Genomic DNA, 21,967 nt, shown 5'->3' with positions numbered 1-21,967 from the left:
TACAAGGCTCAGGAAGGTCTTGAAACTTATAAGACATAGCAAGCTTAAGCTCGCAAAACACACAAGGCTCAGGAAGATAATTCTTGTGTTCTTGTGAGGGCTTTTGGGTGATGCAGCTGCCTGTGGGTTTGTGTGTGTGTGTGTGTGTGTGTGTGTGTGTGTGTGTGTGTGTGTGTGTGTGTGCGTGCGCACAAGTATATCTGTTTGCATGAGTGCATACATGAAATGGCTCGTGTGTGGAAATCAGAGGACAAACTCAAGTGTTGCATTCGACCTTGTCGAAGGATTTTCTTTTGTTCACCTTTCTATATACCAGGCTAGCCCTTGAGCTAACAGGGATTTTTTTCCCTCTGCCTCCCATCCCACTGAGGACCATTGTGATTTACAGAGTCACATTAGCATGTATGGCTTTGCATGAATTCTGAAGGTGTAAACGGAGGTCTTTGTGCTTGTGTGAGTACTTTATCCACTTAGCCATCTCCCCAGTTGTTTTGTTTTTAGATGTTAGTTTTATTGTATGAATATATGTGTGTATGTGTGTGTATGTCATGGCCATGTGGGTGTCAGATGATATCAGGTCCCTCTCTGGACTAGAGACAGTTGTGAACTGCTTGCCATGAGTGCTGGGACCTGAGTTCAGGTCCACTGAAAGAGCAACAAGTGCTCCTAACCATGTAATTTCTCCAGCCTTCCTTAATTCTTATATCCACATTTATGCAATCAGTCTCTAGATCACTTTTAACATGTAGAATCAAAACCTTTTTCCTATTAAGCAACTTCCTGTATTTTTACCCTTAGTCCCTGGCAAGTAACTCCTATTCTGTTTTCTGTCTTTACAAACATCATTACCCCAGAGACCTTGAGTAAGTGCTATCATGTAGTATTTTTATTTTTTGGCAGGCTTAATTCATTTAGTATGTATTTAGAGGTTCATTCATATTATAATCTTTTGCTTATTAATTAATTAATAGCTAGATTTTGAAACATGGCTCTCATGGCTGCTAATAAGCAGCTCTACCACTGACTTACCTTCTTGCTGTCAATTTATTTCTAATTTTTTTCTTATATTTTCTAAAATTTCTACAGCTAGCACACACAAGTTGAAAATAGTCTTCAAATGCACACGAAACACTGAGAGGGCTATAAGATAGGGCCACATCAGATCACATGGCTTTGAAGACCATGTTTAAGTTTGTGGAATTTATAGTCAATGTAATGAAAATGTCTTCAAGCTTCTAAGTGGGAAAGGCAATGCTCCAGAACGTTTTTAGAGAGGAAGAAGGGTGTCTACCTACCTGTGGTCTGGAGAATGTCTGGGAGCCTACTTTCTACAGCAAAGTCCTAGGAAGTAACGTGTAGTGTGGCTCAAGGGAAAGATACTTCCTGCCTGAGCTAGATTCAGAGAAGCAGGTGGCCCTTAGTCATGCCATAGAAAGGAGTTTACAGTTCTTGGTGATGGCTTGACTTAGAACATGAGAGAGAGATTCTAGGTAGTTTGAAGGACATGGACTTGGATAATAGGTAGTGTGGGCAACTGTGCCAATCAATAAAGCTGATGTGGAACTCAGGTCTGGCATCTGGCTGTGAGACATTGGGGAGTGACTCGAAAATGAGAGAGCAGAGTCTAGGCATCCATTTAATAAGTTTGGTCATGAATACAAGGGACGAAATACAGCAGGACTGAGATGGAGAAGTGAAGTCAAAAGAGGACTTTCTAGTTTCAAAGTGGAAGATGTTAAAAATAGATGGAATACTTCCCAGACCGATCTGCAGATTCCACTCAATCCTATTAAAATCTCAGCAGTCTTCTTTTGTAGAAATGTGCGGGATGCTCTTAAAATTCACATGGAAACTCAAGGGACCCAAAATAGGGATGCAGACTTGCCAAGCAAGAGAGAAGTTAGTGGATTCTAAGTTCCTTGTTTCAAAACTTACTATAAGAGTAATGAAGACAGAATCCCTTTCGGTAGGAATAGAATGTATAGGATTAGGATCCTGGAGAAAGGTATGGGCCAGGGACAAACTGTGCCACTGCCATTGCCTTTCTCCCTCTGCAGTGTTTGACCAGGTGGAAAGATGGAAATCTTGATGGCTTGTGGCAAATGCAGACTGGGATTCTAGTGCAGACCTGCTTATGCACTCAGAAGGGATGACTGTGGATAACACTGGACCTCGTGGAGGGATTGCTTTGCTTTATCTTGCCTCTGAGGCTGTGTGGGTTCCATTAGGCTCCCTGTCTGTGTGGGCTGCATTGGGTTCTGTCCAGGCTGGCTCATGGGGGCTGTAATGTAACCCAGGCTTCTTGTAAGCACATTTTTACTGCTTAATGGGCTGTCTTAAAGTGAGAGTTTCCTGCTACTAGCTTGAGGCACAATGAAGTAAAACAACTATTCATTTATTTAGTATGTGGGGCAATGTTTGTATGTGCAGGGACCCAACGCACATGTATGTGAAATGCCAGTTATTGTGGTTAAATAAGGATTAGGATATACAAATAGGCCGAATAGATGCTAATTCAGGGAGAAATAACTTACAACCTAGACAGATGAACATCAGCAAGTTCCACCGGATGCTCTCCTCTCCGCTACCCACCAGCCAGCAAGAGAGCTTTCCCCTGCTCTTCCTCAGACCTCCTTCCACAGGTCACTTCCGCCCCTGGCTCCACCCCCCAATGGGCGTGGTCAGTGCCACAGAAGGGGACAAAGTAACTATCTCACTACAGCCAACGTATGTGAAGGCCGATGGTCAACCTTGACTTTCATTTCTCAGGAACCATCCACACTGCTGCTTTGAGCCAGGATCTCTAGCTGGCCTGAAATTAACCCAAGTACATTAGACAGGTTGTACACTGAGTCCCGGAAATGTCCCCATCCCCTGGTTATTGCTGATGACTGAGACATATTCCCAGCTGCAACCTGGACTTAGTGATCTCTGAGGTTTCTGTTTTCTCTGCCAGACTCTGATTTAGAAGTCTTCATGTAAAAATCATAGACCAGACACAACTTCCCACTACCTCTAAGAAATTAGAAAAAAAGCCACTACTGTTTATGTCAGGTGCGGGAGAAAGAAATGCCACACACATTGTTATTAAAGTCTATGGTTTAGGAGAGCTTGAAGATGGCCTTGTGTGAAACCCTGCCATTCTTGTGCATTGATTTCCCAGGCTTATATCAGAACAGCAGAATCTAAATGTTCATCAGGCAAGAATGAGTTTAGATGAGAACATGACTTTGTTGTCTCTTAATGTACTAAGCTTTTGAACATTTGAGCACAGCTTGCTTGTAAGTTTACTCCTTTATGTCTGTGGACCTTCTATTTTTATTTAGTTTACTTGAATAATACCAGATATTATAAGAAAGGTAGTTAATATCTGAGATTCCTGTATGTCAGGTTGTTTAATAAATTATTTATGTACAATGACAGGTTAATCCTCATGCCAGCCCACTGGAGTAGGCTATCTGCTGTCATATCCATTTTACAGATGAGAAAACTGAGGCCTTGAGCCCTTAAATCTTTGTTAGTATTTTGTGGGTGTGTATGTGTGCTCATATATATGTGTATGTATGTGCGAGTATATGTGTGAGTGTATATGTCAGATTGGTGGTGATGTGTTTCTCAATAGTTGTCTTCCTTATTTGACACAGAGTCTCTCACTGAAGGGAGTTTGCTGGTTGGCTAGACTGGCTAGTGAGCAAGCCCCATGGATCTTCCTTTCTTCCACTCTCCAGCTCTGGGATTACAGGTACATGCTGCCATTCTTGGCTTTTTATGGATGCTGAACTCAGGTCTTCATGACCACACAGCTAGCTGTCCATGGTGGTGAGTAGGAGAGCTGGATCTGCATCTGGAGATGCTCCAAAGCAGACCGTCAGAACCACCAAGTTCAGTTGTTGCCTCAGGACAGTCTTGTGTCCAGCTCTCAGCAGTGATTTCACCTTCAGCAAAGCACTGGGGAGTTGGTACTGCAGCCCCAAGAGCAGCATGCCTCACACCATAGGATGTGACAACACCTCAAGTGTCCTGGCATGTCACGGCAGGGGCTGCTTGAGCTTGTGGTTTTATTTCCATCATTGTATTCCACCTTCTGCGAAGGGACACTCAATCTGGTAGGACTCCATTGTTTGACATACAGGCTGCTGAGCAGCCTTCTCTCCAGTCCCCATGCTGCCTAATTACGAACCATTGTGGCCAGTGGGCTTTCACTTGTAAGAAAGGGAATGTGGTCTCTGAGGCTCAGAGTGCCTGGAGACAGCTACCCCTCTAGTATTTGTTGAGATGTAAATTACAAACCATAAAATCCACCATTTCAATATCTAGACTTCAGTGTTTTCAATAGACTATGCTGCACAGTCATAGTCTGGTGCCAGAATAGTTCTGCTGCCCTAAAATGAAGCCTCATGTCCATTAGCAGTCTAGTGCTGTCGCCTCCAGCCCCAGGCACCCACTCCACTTGTCTTTTGAGCTCTGACTTACAGTGAAAGAGATTCTCTTTGTGGGCATTCACTGCACATTTGTGATCTCCCCGCTGAACATCCATCGTAGACATTTTGTTTTCTGTGTAGAAAGGAAGAATGAGACTCTCCTTTTAATTACACACTCACCAGTGAAGTGACAATTACAATTTGTGCAAATCATTCTCTGACATTGGAAATCAAACCGCCTGCTACATAGGACACTTGGATGCTTCCTGGCAATATACAAAAAGACTTTCAGATGTGGTGCCTGCGATTGAAGGATGCCATGTTTACCCTTCCCTAGCAGTAACTGGAACATGCTCTGTGCATACTTGAAATCAGCTGGTAGCGCCAATCCTCAGTGGCCACTGTGGTTGGGTTGGACTGTCAGGTGCTGACTCCTGACTTCTAGTGAACCACTGGCTTCCTGTCATTATTGTCCTCACTGAGAGTGGTTTAAATTTATTCATGAAACTACTTGGAGCTCAGGTGTTGATGGCAAAATGCATTTAGTAATCAGAATAAGAGACAAGCTACTTTCACATTTGTTTGCGATGCTGCAGTGTCTAACTAACCCAGAGGATATTAATTGCTCAGCATGCTTTGAGGTGGAGAAACACAACATTTATCAAGACAATGTGTTCAGATCTGGATTGAGTAACATGAGTTAAAATGCTGCAGACATTTCAGGTAGATTGGATACTGGCATTCTTGGTTTCTTCTGGCCTTCTGTAGCATGGGGTCTGGATAGGATACTTGTTTGCACTAAAGGCGGTGAATTATTTTCACCAGAGACATTTGGGAATTTGATCATATGTACTAGTAGGTTTGTCATATGGATTTCCCATGAGCAGTTTTCAGGAATCTTCCCATGGAAATCTGAATTTGTTTAATGACCTACAGCCTTTAATTTTGTTAGTCATGGCCCTAGTGACCCTTTGCCCATGGAGCTGGGGACACAAGCCTTTACTAGTAGCAGTACAGGTGAAGCCTTTATTGTCTGATGGTCAGCATCCATTTTATATAGTTCATTTCAGGGTTAATCAAGTTGGCCACATGTATTGGGGCCAAGTTTATTCTTTTTATTTTAGTTGGATGTTTCTTTTGATACATAGCTTGGCACCCTTGGAGTTGTGTAGATGCAGATACTATCCCAGATGACTGGCACATGAGTGGCACATTTAAGTATAGAGTAGATTTTATGGAACCTCCACTAAGGCAGACAAATGAAAAAGTTGAGATGTCACATCTATGCTTTATCAGAGTAAGCTGTCTCTGGTGTTCTTTTTTATTTGAAAATGGTCATGATTTCAAAATGTTAAAAACAGAAGCAGTTCAGATATTTATTCAGTTATGATTTATACTGGCTCTATTTCAGAAAACCAGAAATTGCTTACACATACAGAACAGTGAGGCAGAATAGAAGTCATCCTTAGACAGCAAGGCTACTTGAGAGAAACTCATCTCTGCTGACATTCTTAACCAACCAGCAGACAGGAGACACATCCTTCTGTGGTGGTGAATTTGCCTTGGGTCTAAACCTCAAATGTACTGTCACCAAATCATAGCCAGCACTAGGTGTCGGTAATTGGGGAGGGGGCAGACTGGAATTGTAGAAAGCACTTACTTAAACATTTGTTTTGTTGGGTTTTCACTTATTGTATATAGTGAGTGGCTTCCATGTTGGACAGGGCATGCCTGTAGAAGATGTTCATAAGTTCTTACCTGGAAGAGGGTGCTCAGGATGAACAAAGTGAAGTAAGCATAAAAACTGAAGCAGGAATGATAATTAATAAAACCCATATGAAAGGCTTCTTAAGGGCCCATCAGAAGTCTCTCTAGGATCATATATTTCCACCACGTCTTTGGCAGGTGCTGGTATACAGCCAGCTCATGACATCACTGCCTAACAAGGTCCTACTTTGCCTTGTTTTACAGGCTTCATTAAGTTGCAGCCTTGACTTCCCACACCACTCCTGTAAGTCAGGTTGTGATACAGGTCAAGTTTGTGTTCTATCCCCAACGGAAACTTCTAGAGGACTGAACCTGGCTATCTACGTGTATTTGAATAGAACCAGCATTTTGTTCAGTAGATCCTCTCAAGGACAGGTTCACAGGGAACATTTGCAAAATTTCTCCTCTATCAAAGAAGACAGCTGTAGACAGGTGTCAGAAGCTCATGGCGTGATTTTCCCATTAAAATTCATAGTGGCCTTCTGCAGTGGATGAGGTAACTTTTTTTTCTGAATGCTGGGACACTGGCTCCTCAGATTCCAGGGCTTGGGAGTTGTAAACTGGGTTTGACATGAATCAGCCACTCCTAAGGTGGGTTTGTGCCAAAGGAAGAGCCTATAGGATACCTGACAGCATCTCAGAGTTCAAAGTGTGGAAAAGCAGCATCTGTGTGACAACCTTTGCAATGTGTGGCCTATTGTGAGGACATCTGTGCCTCTTTGTATCGTGGTTAAATAAGGATCAGGATAAACAAATAGGCAGAATAGATGTTTATTCAGGGAGAAATAACTTACAACCTAGACAGATGAACACCAGGAAATTCAACCCGATCCTCTCCTGTCCGAGTCACTCCAGCAAGAAAGTCTTTCCTGGCTCCCCTCCGACCTCCTTCCACAGGTCACTCCGCCCATGGCTCCACCCCCCAATGGGCATGGTCAGTGCCACAGACGGACTATCTCACTATAATTCCCCTTTTAGTCTAAAGAAAAGATTTAGGCTTAATACAAAACTATATGCAAAACAGTGAATAACAAGTGTGCTCTAAGAAAAGGAAAATCGAGAACAAAATGACCTACATATCTAGTCCTAGGGTGAGGGCATAATGGAGTTTACAATAGAGTTGTCCTAAGCTGGAAAACGTAAGTCTAGTACCTAATATATCTAACTAGGAAGAGAGAATAATAGTTGTGATAGTTTAATCTTCAACCTCATCAAGACCTGAGAAGGAAATTAACAATACTAAAGTAGACAGAAAATGCAGATGGACCACTTCCAAAAGGTGCAGCAAGGACAGAAACAGCAAGCCACCTGAACAGTCACCCTAGGTCTCACAGCAATGTTGGTACACCCAGATTTGGCTAAGGCCAAGAGAACTTGACAGACCACAACAACAGCAGGGAGGTAGAATGGCTGTCTTACCCTGACTTGGCAAGGTCAAGCAGTCTTCTATATTTGTCTCCTGTAAGCACATAGGACTGCATGTCCAAATCAGTGGTCAAGGTGGGGGCAATTCTTTGCCCAACAGGCCATTAGCTGAGGCGAGATTGAACTTCAGCAGGAGCAACAACAGTGTCCAACATATTTTCGGGAAAGTGCACGGTGCTGTCAGGAGCAACAGTGTCTCATGTCAATGGAGTACTAATATTAAAACATTTAAATGCCATGTTCTGCATGTCTATGAAGTGATTGAAGATTAAGCATCTATATCTGACTAATCTCATAGATACAGGAAATATGAGTGAAGATAATCTGTAATACTCAAGAACTTAGCTAAAAAGACTGATTAAAATTTCCCTGAGTAAAGCAGGAACAAAACTTAAACAATATAACTATTTACATATACATACATGTAAATCCCTAAAATAGAGGTAGAGTATAAGTGTCAAGACAAGAGGTAGAACTATAAAGGGCAGCAAGATAAATATCCCAAATTGTATCAATATACAAAATGTCTTGAATACAAGAAAAGTATACATACATAGAATATGGTAAAAAATAATGTGCATAAAACATTGTAAGTGGAAAGATTTAACACAATATAACAAAATATAAACTTAATTTTACATAGCTTACCACATAAGAATACATAACAATGTAAGCTGTAAAATACTATCTCATTCTTACTCAAATTCTCAAGAAAATAGGCTAATCTACCTATATCCCATATAAACCATACATTTCCCAACCATTCCCTATTCCTGTCTAAAAGATAAACCCGAGTGTAAGCATCACCCAATCCCAAATAACTAAAACCAACCCAAAGACGATGACTATTATCCCAAAATTTCAAGGGTAGGGAAAGGGGGCGTCATTATTTTAAGATTACTTCCTGCTGAAATGGGACGATGATTGCTCCAATGGATCCTGTAGGAAGAAAATTTTTAGCAACCAAATTTCTCAACAGAACTGGCTGTGACATATGTAGCTAGTCACTGTGTGGCAGAAAATTCTTGACTGTAGTTCTATTTGAAACTCTGGTCAGGGTGTAATAAAAAGGTGCACCATTACAGCTAGCTAGTCATGAGTTGTCTCGAGCAAAACAGTCTCAAACCGGTTTTAGGGTGATGTTTGTAGTTCAGATGCATCAGGTTGAGTCAAGTGGAAACGATGATGTGGGGCCCCATCTTCTTTCCGGAGAGTTTACCATATCAGAGCTTGAGAGTGAGTGTTTTTCCATAGATGAGTTGGGTCTATTGAGTTCAAAGTCAATAGAGAATTAATTAATAAATACTACAAAGTTGTGTCATATTGTTCATAACCCTTTACCTAATGACATATGGCCAGATATGTCAGGAGCTAACACGGGAATGGCCACTTCTACATATTATTGGCTCAATATGCTATTGTGTAATGTGTGCTTTTGTTGTTCTTATGTGGGAAAGTAGGGGAAGAGTGTCAAAAGAAAATCCAATGGAATGATTAGCTTATGCTTTGGGAGCTACTGACACAGAACCTTGAATTAGCACAAGGAAACTACACAGACGTAATGAAAATTAAAACAAAATCAAGGAGGTAGTAACCTTGATAGGAAATAGTTCCTTCTTCTTGACTCCTGTTTTCAATAGACATTATCTGTATCAGCAGCTTCCCTGTGTGAACTTCTAAAACATTTTTATGGTTGTGGGTTTAGATATGCACACAAATGGAAGAACATTTCTCTGCCTTTTGCTGTACCTCAGAATCTATCTCATGTTAGTAGACAGGGATTCCCCATTCTTTTCTAACGCAGCAGTGCAGTAATGCATTGTATGCAAGAGCTGAATTCCCACAGCTGTCCCTCTCTGCTGACTGCTATTTTGCCTCCATTCGTGTTTTCTGTTGTAAGCAGGGTGGAAATGTGTGTCTTTGTACAGCCTTCTTTATGTCCATGTTACAAGTGTTTTTCTTTAACACACACTCAGCAGTGACATTATTAACTTGGAAAATGCATGTATAAAATGTTTAGACGTTGAAGTAACTACAGATTTTTCAGAACATTTGCAAGTACAATATGAAGAGAGTTTGGTCCTCCAACTCAAATCTCTTCAGTGTTCATTGGTTACCTGATGCATTAGCTTCTCCAATTCAGCACACTGGGGTATATTTCCTGCAAGCCAGAGCATCTAAGTCAGAAATGCAGACTAACCTTGGTCACAATACTAATGCCTAATAATCAGAACCCTATTCAAGTTTCAATAGGTGCCCAAATAATGTCTGGGGTACAAGTTAACGTTTATCACCCAACCTCCATTTCTCAGTTCTGTTACAAATTCTGTGTGTTTTACTCGCATACATGTAGTTCCTCCAAATATTTTTCCTGACTTGTTTCTAGATTAGTTTCAGATATTGTACCTATGATCCCTTCATACATCAACATGCATCTGTAATAAACAAGGACACCCTCTTTCTGACAACAGCAGTATTTCCATTAAGATCAAGCAGTTGGATTAGAACCAGCATTCCCATCTGGTCCCCAGACCTCATTCACTGTCTTTGATTGTTCCAATAATGGCCTTTGCAGGCTAGAATCCATTCAAAGAGTACTTATTAGATATAGTGTCATCATTTCCCTAACCTCATGACATAAATCTCTGACAGCACTTGCTTTTGGGGATTTTGTCTTCTTTATGAATGCTTTTCACTGATTGTATACATAGCTAAACCAAAGTTCATAATTTTCTTAACATGTTCCCTGCCCTTTCCCCTGTGATGTTTCTTATGGGTTTGATTGACTTTCATTGTTTATGTTGTTTTTCAGTTTTTTTTTTTTTTGGTCTTTAACAATTTTGAGGTTATATATCCTATATGTCTTTATTTGATAATTATTCAATTTTTTTGGTGTAGGAAAATGATTTTTTTAAATAAAATTTACTTTTGGAACAATTAGATTTGAAAAAAAAATTATAAAGCAGCAGAGAATTCCTTTATGTCAGTACCATTTACATTAGCTTTGCTTCAAGGAAAGAACCTGTGTTAATACTCTATTAGTAACCAGTATTCATATGTTATCTGCTTTCCTTAGTTTCTGTGTAGGAGCCCAATAAGCTGCCCATTGTGCTGCATAGCTCATACATTTTATATGCAGTATCATCCCCATAGGCTCCACAGGCAGGAACAATTTCTCAGACTTTCCCCTGATCTCCATGATCTTAACAGTTGAAAATGGGACCCAACTGAATGTTTTGTATAATAGCTCCGGATTGGGATTTGCCTGGTTTTTTTTTTTTTTTCTTTCTTATTTTTATTTGAGAATATGTGAGTGTGAGAGGACTATTAGAAGTAAAGTACTGTTTTGTTTCTGATGGCTTGGTTGCTTTTAAAATGGTTTCACCACACCAGGCATGGTGGCACACACCTTTTAGGCCCAGCACTTGTGAGGCAAAGGCAGGAAATTCTGTATAAGTACACATAATTGTACATAATTTGTTATGAGCATTTTTTCCCACCAGCCTGGTCTCAGAGCTGCATCAGCCCCCAATAACACACAGAGATGCTGTATTAGATACAAAGCTGTTACAAGTAGTTTTTCCCCTGCTGCCGGTCCCACAGTGGCACCAGTCCCAATTAACACACTGAGACTCAGTATTGATATAATGCTGTTGGCCTGTTACTAGTTTCTTATTGTCTAGCTCTGTCTTAAGTATTAACCCATTTCTGTTAATCTAAGTATTTCCACGTGGTCTTGTCTTACCGGAGAGGGGCTGGCATTGTGCTCTCCCCAGTCTCTCCATGTTGACTCCTCCTTACTCCTTCCTCTTTCCTCCTTGTCTCCTAGTCCCCCCTATCTTCCTTTCCTATTGGCCAACAGTGCTTTATTCATTAACCAGTATGAGAAACATATTTACAGAATGACATCTCCCATCATAAAGCTGTTGGCCTGTTACTAACGTTTCTTATTGGCTAGCTCTGTCTTAAATTTAACCAAATTCTATCAATCTAAGTATTTCCATGTGGTCCTGTCTTAGTAGAGAGAGGGTCCGGATCTCTTCTCTCAAGTCCCTACATCTTTACTCTCCTCTACTATGTCTCCCAGAATCCTCCTTGTCTCCTAGTCCTGCCTATTTTGTTTTCCCATTGGCCAACAAGGATTTATTCATTAACCAATAAGAGAAACATATTTACCAAATGACATCTTCCATCAATAATTAGTAAAAGGCCAGGCACAACTGTATAGTGAGAACCTGTCTCAAAAAAAGTGGTCTGAGCATTTAGTCCAGGTTGGCCTCTAACTCACTATGTAGCCCAAACAGGCCTAGATAGAACTTATGATACTCAGTAACTATCATACTCAATAGGACACTGGGCCAGATGTATGGGTCCATTTCAGAGGAAAGCTTCTCTTAGCAATAACCTTTTGCCCTCAAGTCTTTTCAGTTGAATATAGTTAGAGTGGACAGTTTACCTCCCAAGGGCCTGGATGAAGAGCAAAGTACCATGAACTGACAAAATACTTCATGGGATCCGGGATAGTGTGAGAATGGTTAGCTCATTGTCAGTGAGACTGGGGAATCCTCCTTGTGCTGGGATTACAGGCATGCTCTACCAGTCCTGTTACTGATTGATGGTCAAGGTTCAGGCCAGGTGTTTGTACTTTCTTGGTCTCCTATTTACAAAACTGAATAAAATAAAGGCTCACGTAGATTTCAAACCACCAGGGAAGCTTGTGGACTCTCTTTGGAGCAACAAGCAAAAATAGAAAGCGAAGAGAGTGAACTGGTAGTGAGGCAAGGCTATAAACCCTCGAAGCTCTGCATTTCTAGATTCCATAGAAGTAAGATTAGGAGGCACTTGTCCATCTGTGTTGTTGAGTGTGTTGAAATTTCCTTTTTATTTTATTTTCAAAAATGACATATTATACATAGAACTTTCTTCTTCTTTTTCTTTTCGATGCTAGGGATTGCGGTAGGGCTTTGCACATGCTAAGTAATCATGCGACCACCAAGTTATATCCTAGTCTAATAATCCATATTTTCTTTATTCATTTAACCCACTGATAAACCTTTAGGTTGTTTCCATATCTTGGCCGTGAAAAATGCTGCAATGTGCATGAGAATGCAGATCCTTCTGACATACCATTTTCAGTTCCCAAGCACAGTATAACCAGATTATATGATAATTCTATGTTCATTTTGTTAAGAGCTTCCATTATATTTTTCATAATGGCTATATTAATTTATATTCCTTCCAACAGTATGCACAGATTCCCTTTTGTCTATATCCTCTCCAATACCTATTGTCATTCATCTTTCTGATAGCAGCTATTTATTAGGCATAAGGTGGAAAAACTCTATGAGTTGTTTTTATGATTTTTCCCTCCCTCCCCATTTCTTCATCCTTCTCTTCCATCTCCTTTCTTTCCCTTTTGTTGATAGTCTTAGTATGTAGCACAGACAGCCTCTGGATGGGGATCTTCATGCTTCTACCTCCTGAGTGCAAGGATTAAAGTGTACACTACCATAGCTAGCTTCATTGTCCTTTTAGTTTGCATTTTCCCAATGATTAGAGTTGTTGTACATTATCTTTTTTTCCTGTCTATTGACCATAAATATAATTTCTTTGGGGCAATGTCTCTTATCAATTTTTAACTCTTCATACTGACTTCTGAGTCAGTATGTACATTTTGTACATTTTGGAAACTAGCTATTGTGAGATTAGGGTTTTCCCTTTTGCACTGATTGTTTCCTTAGCTATGCTGAAGTGTTTTATTTTGATGCAAGCCTATTATTCTACCTTTGTTTGTATTCGTTTGTGTGGTGCCAGATATTGAACTCAGGGCTTCATGCATGCTAATCGAGTACTTGACCTTTAAGCTACACCAACCCTTGCATTTTGATTTTCTACTTAATGCTGTTCAGGAAACTATCAATTGGATCAATGCCCACTATTTCTTTTAATAGGTGTACAGGTTTGGGTATTGCATTTAATAGATTTAAAGTTAATCTTTACTTGGTAACTGTACTGGAATAAAGGTCTAATTTTATTATTTTGTGTTTTCCCACCAGCAGCTTCTGAAAACACTATCCTTAACCCTTTGTACATTCTCAAAAGCAACTGTCTTCAAGGGTTGCATTTCGGTATATTTATGGGTTGTCCATTTTTTTTGCCACCATTATTCTGCTTTTAATTCTGACAGCTTTGTTGCATACAGATTAAGTATCTCAAACTGTAGTTTGAAGTCAGGGGTATGGTGCCTTTATGTTGTGAATGTCTGGCTTTCTCACTTTCCATACAGGCCTCACAGGGCTTTCTCTGAACTCTGTCCCAGGTTCTGTGATTTGTGATTTTTTTTTTCTGTTCCTCAGGTATTTGTTTAAAATCTAGATTCAGACTTGAGAGGTGGCTCAGTCGTTAAGAGTTTGGTTCCCAGCATCTATGGTGGGCAGCTAACAACCATCTGTAACCTATCTCCAGGGGATCTGACACTCCTGGCCTCCAAGAGTACATACATATATTTTTGGGTGGATTTGGAGATAGAGTTTCCCAGGTCAACAGTCCTGTCTATCCTGTACACAGCAGGCACTTCATCTGCTGAAACATCTTTCCCAGCCTTCTGTTTGTTTATTTCCATTCTGTACTCATTTAACAAACAAACAAACAAAAAAACCCTTTGCTATGTTTGGCTTTTCCTTTCTCTTACTTTCTAATTTTCTGAGGAGTAACATGAGACCATGTGAGAACTTTGCCCATTTTGGTGGAGTCTTTCCTGTTACGATTACTTTTAGTTTGAGTGTATTGTACTTCTGTTTTCTTTTGTCTCAAGATACTGTTCGGTTTCCCTCTTGATTTTTTTTTCTTTGACTTTTTGAGAAGAGTGTTGTATAATTTCTGCATGTGTGTGTGTGTTCCCCTAGCTTTTTCTTACTATTCAGTTTTAGTGTCATGCTATTGTAGTCATCAAAGATATTTGTTATGATTCTAGTCTTCTGCAATCACTGTTGGGATATACTTTGTGTATTAACACATGATATGTGTTATCTGGCTAGACCAGGTCAGGTGGAATTTGCATACATATTTTTGATTTTAAAGAGGGAGTTGATTCTTCAAGGAAGGTTATATTAGTCTCTATTCCCTCTAACATTCTGTGAGGGACCAGTGTCTCTACATATTAGCCACATTTGGTATTTTCACTATTTGTTATTTTAACCATTTTGGTTGAGGTGTGGTGGAATTGTATTGTAGCTTTAACCTGTGATTCACATGCTTATTTGTCCAGTGTATTTAAGTGGGATGTTTGTTGCATTTTCCAGTTTAGTTCATTATTTTAAATGATGAAATGAAACATGGGTATTGTTTCAATTTGTTTTTGAGCTGGGACTGCTGGTGCAAACCATTACCTTTAATTCTAGCACTCAGGAGGCAGAGGAAGGTAGGTTTCTATGACTTCTAGGACAGTCTGGCCTACATAGTGAGTTCCAGGACACAGGAAGAGTCTGTCTCAACAGTAAATTATGTCTGGCTTGTTTTTTTTTGTTGTTGTTGTTGTTTTTGTTTTTGTTTTTGTTTTTTTTTATCTTGTACCCATTTGTTAATACATTTGTTTTTTCCTTTGTGTTTTGGGGCCCTCTGAAGGAAGTAATTTTGACTTCACTGGTGAATTAGGCGATGGAGATGATGGCCGTCAGAAACCAGGTGCAGGAGGAAGAGGTAAGTCCTAACTTTCTGAAACTACAGGCTGTCTCTGTAGCTCTCTGGTGTCTCTCTCCATAAATGTTCATGTTTATTTTATTGGTCCATTTTATTTTTGGGCATTTATTTTTCATGTATATAGGTATTTTTACCTATATGCACGTCTGAGCACTACATGAATGAAGTGCCTGCAGACGCCAGAAGAAGTCATTGGATCTTCTGGAACTGCAGTTACAGATGGTTGTGAGCTGTCATGTGGCTGCTTGGAATCAAATCCAGGCCCCTGAATGTGAAGTCAGTGCTCTTAACCATGGAATCACCTCTCCAGCCCTGTGTCTGTTTTATTAGCATAACACAAAACTTTCAGACAAAAACATTTAAGCATTTTTGTCTCAATGCTTCCCTAATTATTGAGGATCTCAAGAGATTTTTTGTAGACTCTATCTATTGATATTCATTATGTAAGAGTTTAAAAACTGAAAAGACTTCGTTAATTGATTGAAAGTTAAAGAAGTGTGCATGTTGGCTATGATGGCACACACCTTTAATCGAAGCAGAGGCAGGTGGATCTTTGTGGGTTCAAGACCACTGTGGTTTACACAGTGAGTGCCAGGACAGATGAGACACATAGTGAGACACTTTCCCAAAACTTCAAATTGTCATACTTTGTACTTTCTTACTGTTGACTTTTAAGAAGTCTTTATATATTGTAGACATTAAATCTTAGGTATGTGGTTTTTGTTCCATTAACAAAGTCTTCTCTGGAGCAAACAGTTTTAAGTTTGATTGATTATGCTTTTGCTGCCAGGTTTGAGAGCTAGAATTTTCCTATCTTTTTTCCTTAAAATGCTTTTTATTTTCTGTGAATGTCAAATTGCTCCAAATTGCTCATTTGTGCACAAGGCTATCTTTCTATTGAATTGCTTTAGAAATTTTGAAAAAAAAATCAATTGAAATATGACTCAATTTTGTTTGTTTAGTGTATTTTGACACAGAGTCTTGCTGTGTAGCTCTGGTTGACCTGGCACTTGTTATATAACCCAGTGTGGCCTCAGAATCATAGAGATCTACTGCCTCAGCATCTCCAGGGTTGAGATTATAAATCCATCAGAGCTTTTGAGTTATATTTTGTGTTCTTGTGTTTTGTTGAGGATCTTGCACACATGTCCATAATAGACATAAATCTCCATTTTCTTATGGTGCCTTTGTCAGGTTTGGCATCAAAGTAATACTGAATAATAATGGTCTCTATGAATGGATTTGAAAGTATTATCTTCTTTTATTTTCTGGATGGCTTCCCACACTTCTACTAAATATTTTAAAATTACTATTTGAAAATTATATACATACAAAGGTTGTACCTTGATTATACCCTCTCCTAAATAATAACACATTTCTTCCCAACTCCCAAGTTTATCTAATTAGTGCTACCTATATGCACATGGGTATGGGGCCATCCACTGGGCACCCTACCAACAGCCGCACTTCCAAAGGAAAATGCACCTCCCTCTCAAAACAGCCGTCAATGGCCAATACTCTCTCAGATGTGGTAGTGGGTGACTTTTTGAAGGATTAGTCTTTATTCTTTAAGTGTTTTATAGAATCCACCAATGAAGATATATGATCCTTGATTTTTCTTCATGGGAAGTTGTTTTAATTTTAATTGGTGTGTGTGTGTGTGTGTGTGTGTGTGTGTGTGTGTGTGTGTGTGTGCGTGTGCGTGTGTTCATGTATATGGTGGTGCAAATGAGTGTGAATGCACACATGGGTGTGAGTTCACATGCATATGTGTGAAGGTCAGAGGACAATGCCAGGTGTCTTTTTATTTACTTTCCACCTTCTATTTCTGAGACATAGTTTTCTCTGAACTTTAAGATTGCTGATTGGGTTATACTGTTAAAACTTCAGGGGTCTTCCTATATTTTCTTACTCAGCACCAAGTTTATACTTACATACCAGTATGTCCAGGTTTTATGGGGATTATGGTGACCCAAATTCATTTCTCCATGCTTACATAGGGAATTCCCTCAGGCCCTTGGAGGTTTTGTCTGATTTTTTTGTTTTTGTTTTATATCTATTCATATTTTTGTTTCTTCCTGAATCAGTTTTAGTAATTTGTGTCTTTTCTGGAATCTGTCCATTTTCAAACAATATAGTTTATACTTTGACTAAATTCATTCCCTTAAAATCATTGATATTTCTGTTAGGTCAGTAGTAATATCATTTCTTTTACTTGTAATTTTTTAAAGAGAGTTTGTTTTTATTTTAAAGTGTGTGTGTGTGTGTGTGTGTGTGTGTGTGTGTGTGTGTGTGTGTACATGAACGTAGAGGACAGAAGAGGGCATAGGATCACCTATGGAGTTACAGGTGGTTATGAGCTGCTTCATGTAGGTGCTGGGAACCCAACTCAGTTTTTCTTCAAGAGTGGTACATGCTCTTAACCACTATGGCCTCTATACAATCCCATTTCTCATTTTAATAACAAACCATGTCTTTTTATTGAAAATTAAAAAAAAATTCCCATACAATATATTTTCATCACAGTTTCCTCTGACCTATCTACTTCCAAATCCTCCCCAATCCCCATCCATTTAACTTCCATCTTGCTTTCTTTAGAAAACTGACAAATTAAAAGAAACAAGCAAACCAGTAGAAAACAAAACAACCCCTTCCCCCAAAATAGAAAAAGTACAACACACACACACACACACACACACACACACACACACACACACACACGGAAATAAACCCCCCAAAAAAATCAAATCGGAAGCCATAAAAAATGGCCAAACAAAGCAATATGAGACAAAAACAGAACAGAACAAAACATACTACTGCTGAGCAACGAGCTTGCCCTAAAGTATGGTTTGTATAACCATTGATATCTCTTTTTTAAGAAAAAAATCTTACCAGTCCACTTTGTAGATCTTTGAAAAGGCCATCTTTGTTTCAGATCTGCTGTGTTTCTGATCTTTACTCCCTTTATGTCTGCTTTTCATGCTCTTCCTTCTGCTAACTCTGTATTCAGTGTATTCCCTCCATTTCCCAGGCGAAAGGTTAATAAGGTGTATTGATTGTAGATCTTTCTTCTTTGTAATTAAAACATTTGTGGCAATGAATTTCCTCCTAGGCATGACTGTGACAGTATCTTATTAGTTTTAGCTAGTGCTGGTTTTGTTTCATTCATGTCAAAGTATGTAGTATGTCTTAACTTTTGGTGTCTTCTACTTTTTTTTTTTTAGGTTTATTTTTTTTATTTAATTTTATATAACAAAGTCCAATTAAATGAAAACAAACATTTATACACAATATTTGGGAATTTGGGCGTCGTTCTTTCCAAACTACTTCCTGCTGGTAAGGGGCGCTGTCTTGGGGGATTCGAAGAAGATTCAGATATCCTAGCTGTAGTCTGTAGGGCTGTTTTGTCCAGCTGTTTTGAATGTAGGATCAGCTTGTACTCTGTTTCAGGCGGTCTGGCGTGATCAAACCACATTAGTCTGGAAGGAATCCACATCTTTTCATTTTCCCCAGTAACTTGTCCTTGAACTTAAATTTTGGAGTCAAAGCATTTTTTTTAAATTTAATTTATTATTTTACATGTCGATCCCAGTTCCCTCTCCCTCCCTCCCCCCATTCCTTCCTCCCTCCTTCCCTCCCTTTTACCCTCTCTGCCCTCTCACATGCACTCTAAACACCCTCCCCTCCCATTCCCCCACCACAATTCCATATGTAGGGGAATGCCATCCGGTTGGGGTCATGTAGATGTGACAGGTCCTGTGAAGTAGGGACTAGGGCTTCTCTCCTGTCTCTAGATTAAGGCAGTTATCCCTCCATGGGGGATATGTTCGCAAAGTTCTTTTGAGCACCAGGGATACAGTCTGAGGTCTCTTAGACTGCTCAGTCCTTCTAGCTGAGACTCATATTCAGGGGGGTCCGAGTCAGTCCCCTGCTGGCTTCCCAGCTATCAGTCTGGGGCCCTTAGCTCCTCCTTGTTCAGGTAAGCTGTCTCTATGTGCTTCTGCCGCATGGTCTTGTCCTCTCCATCTGCTTCTGGGTTCTAGTTCGACTCAGTGTTTATGTATGGGTGTTTGCTCCTGTTTTCAACAGGCATTAGTTGAGGGCTCCATGGAGAAGTTAGTTGTTGATCTCACTCTCTGGGAAGGGCATTTATGATAGCCTTTCCACGGAAGCTGAGATTGTTAGTTGGGAGCAGTCTTGTAGTTCTCTCAACCTTTCTTTGTGTTCAACTTTATCTTCAAACCAATATTGGCTCCCTCTTTTATGTTCTCTCTCTCTGCCTCTGTCTTTCTCTCTCTTTCACTCAGTTTGAGAGAATATAGCAGTTGTGGTGGGGAAGACAAAGCAGCAGGAGTGTGAGGTGGCCCACATCGTATTCACAGCCAAGAAGCAGAGAGGGAAGACCGCTTGTGCTCTGCTCACTGTGTACTATTTGTGCAGTTCAGGGTCTCATTCTAAAACAGTGCCATCCAAAGGCTGGTTCTCTTCAACACAATTAACCTAGTCAAGACAATCCCATAGCTTATGGGCAGAGGCCTGTCTCTCAGGTGATTCTAGAGCGAACGTTAACAACTAAGAGTAACCAGAAAAGCTCTTTAATTTCGTCAAATTATCTTTCTATACCAATTGAGGTGATTACTGTAACATGAAAACTAAATGACCCAGAGACTGATAGTGGGGCTCAAACTTCAAGATGAAGATCAGAGAAGCAAAGGAGCCAAGTCAGTAGATCTCACCTCTAGCTCTGGCTGAAAGGGCTGATCCACTCATGAGCTCTTCACCAAGTCTCAAACTGCTGCCTCTCCTCAGTGTGGCTGAGAACGAATGCCTCTTACTGACTACTTGCTCTTGTCTTTTATACCCCTTTAGTACCAGGATTAAAGGTGTGAGCTGTAATTCTCTTTCAGACTGATTCACTCTTGTGTAGATCTGAGTGGCCTTGGACTCACAGAGCTCCAGCTCTCTTTTAATCCTGAGTCCTACCTAGGATTACAGGTGTGTACCAACACCTCCTACATTCTGGCTGCTGGGATTAAATGTGTGTGCCTGGTTTCTATAGCTTGAGGCTGACTTTGCTTTTCTAAATCCTCAGGCATGCTTTCAAAAGTCATAAATATTATATCACCACAGATTACATGATTTTTATGCTTCATACTTTCAATGTTTATTGATTTAACTTCTGTTGAACAATCCTTGTATCCCAGGCATAAATCCAGTTTTGATCTTTGATCATGGTGTGTGATCTTTTTTGTTTGTTTGGTTGGTTGGTTGGTTGGTTGGTTGGTTGGTTGGTTTTTCAAGACAGGGTTTCTCTGTGGCTTTGGAGGCTGTCCTGGAAATACCTCTGTACACGAGGCTGGTCTCAAACTCATAGAGATCAGACTGCCTCTGCCTCCTAAGTTCTGAGATTAAAGGCATGCACCTCCACTGCCCGGCAGTGTGTAATCTTTTAAGTGTGCTGTTGAATTCTGTTAATTCAATTCTATTAATTCTACTAATGTTTCCCTGATGGTTTTTGCCTCTGTTCATGAAGGTTTGCGTGTTTGTGGCATTCTTATCTGGCTTTGTCATGAGGGTCATGCTGATCTCATGAAGTGTATTTGGTATTATTCCCTCCTCTTCAAATATGCAAGAATTTCAGAAGCATTAGCTTCAATTTTTCTTTGAATTCTTCCAAGAGTTCATTTTTATAGCCATCTGTTCCATGTATTTTTCTTTGTTGGAAGGTCTTTGATTATTCAGTTTTTAAATGATTATTCATCTGTTTACATTTTTCGTAATCAAGTCTCAATAATTTGTATGCTTCTAGAATTCTAGTTAATTTGTTGGAATATATTTTCCATTGTATTTATTTAGTATTAGTTGTAACGTCTCTTCTCCCATTTATAATTTTGAATGATTATAGCAGAAATAAAGATTTCAAATTTTTTATTTTTTTAAAGCCAACTTCAGCTTTCCTTTTCTTGCTCTCCCCACTTTTTTGTTTCCTTTTATTCTATGTATACTTACCTCTGAGCTGCATCTCCAGCCCAGGGAACTTCATCGCCATGAAAACTTCTTGCTGTTTTTTCTTTTCTATAATTCTTTGTCTTTCCTGCTCTCTCCACATCTTCCTTCTCCTTTCCCCCCCTCCTCTTTTGAAACTAAGTTTTACTGTCTTGGTAAGTAGTCCTGGCTGGTCTCCAATGCAAGGTCCTCCTACCTCAGCTCCTTGCGTGCTGGGCATGTGCCACTTTGCCAGGCCTATCCAACTTTGTAAACATTTTTTCTCTTACCGGTCATGGTTCTGTTGTGAAGTGTGTGAACTCTTTACCAAGCATTCAATTGTGAAATACTTCCTTCTGAAGTTTTTTGATTTTATATTTAAGCAAACATAACCCATCCATTTGCAGTTAGTTTTCTAGAAAATGAAACACGTTGCCTTTTATTTGGAAGTCTAATTATTCCAGCACCTTTTGCTGAAAAGGTTCTTTCCTCCCTTGAGTTGCTTTGCATATGTATAAAAATCAGTTGAGCAGATCGAGATTTTTTAAGCTCTCCATTCTACTCTGTTGCCCTGTATATCTATCCATCCACCACATCTTGACAACTGCAACTATAAAATGAGCCTTAATATTAGGTAGAGTCATTCATCCCACTTAAATTCTTTTCAAGGT

The 21,967-nt window shown here is 39.8% G+C and overlaps 1 protein-coding gene across 3 annotated transcripts in view; it reads left to right on the top strand.

The window, feature by feature from the left end:
• The window catches only part of Cd99l2 (CD99 molecule like 2), a 76,301-nt gene that overhangs the window by 34,882 nt on the left and 19,452 nt on the right, over nt 1–21,967 (top strand). For all 3 annotated transcript variants that reach the window (XM_051178235.1, XM_051178232.1, XM_051178233.1), the window contains exon 2: nt 15,237–15,311. In XM_051178235.1, the coding sequence (XP_051034192.1) occupies nt 15,237–15,311 (75 nt within the window). The remainder of the gene's footprint in view (nt 1–15,236; nt 15,312–21,967) is intronic.

This window comes from Phodopus roborovskii, unplaced genomic scaffold, assembly GCF_943737965.1.
Source record: "Phodopus roborovskii unplaced genomic scaffold, PHOROB, whole genome shotgun sequence".
Lineage (NCBI taxonomy): Eukaryota > Metazoa > Chordata > Mammalia > Rodentia > Cricetidae > Phodopus > Phodopus roborovskii.
The sequence above is the reverse complement of the archived record's forward strand: the minus strand, read 5'-3'. Positions and strand labels throughout refer to the sequence as shown.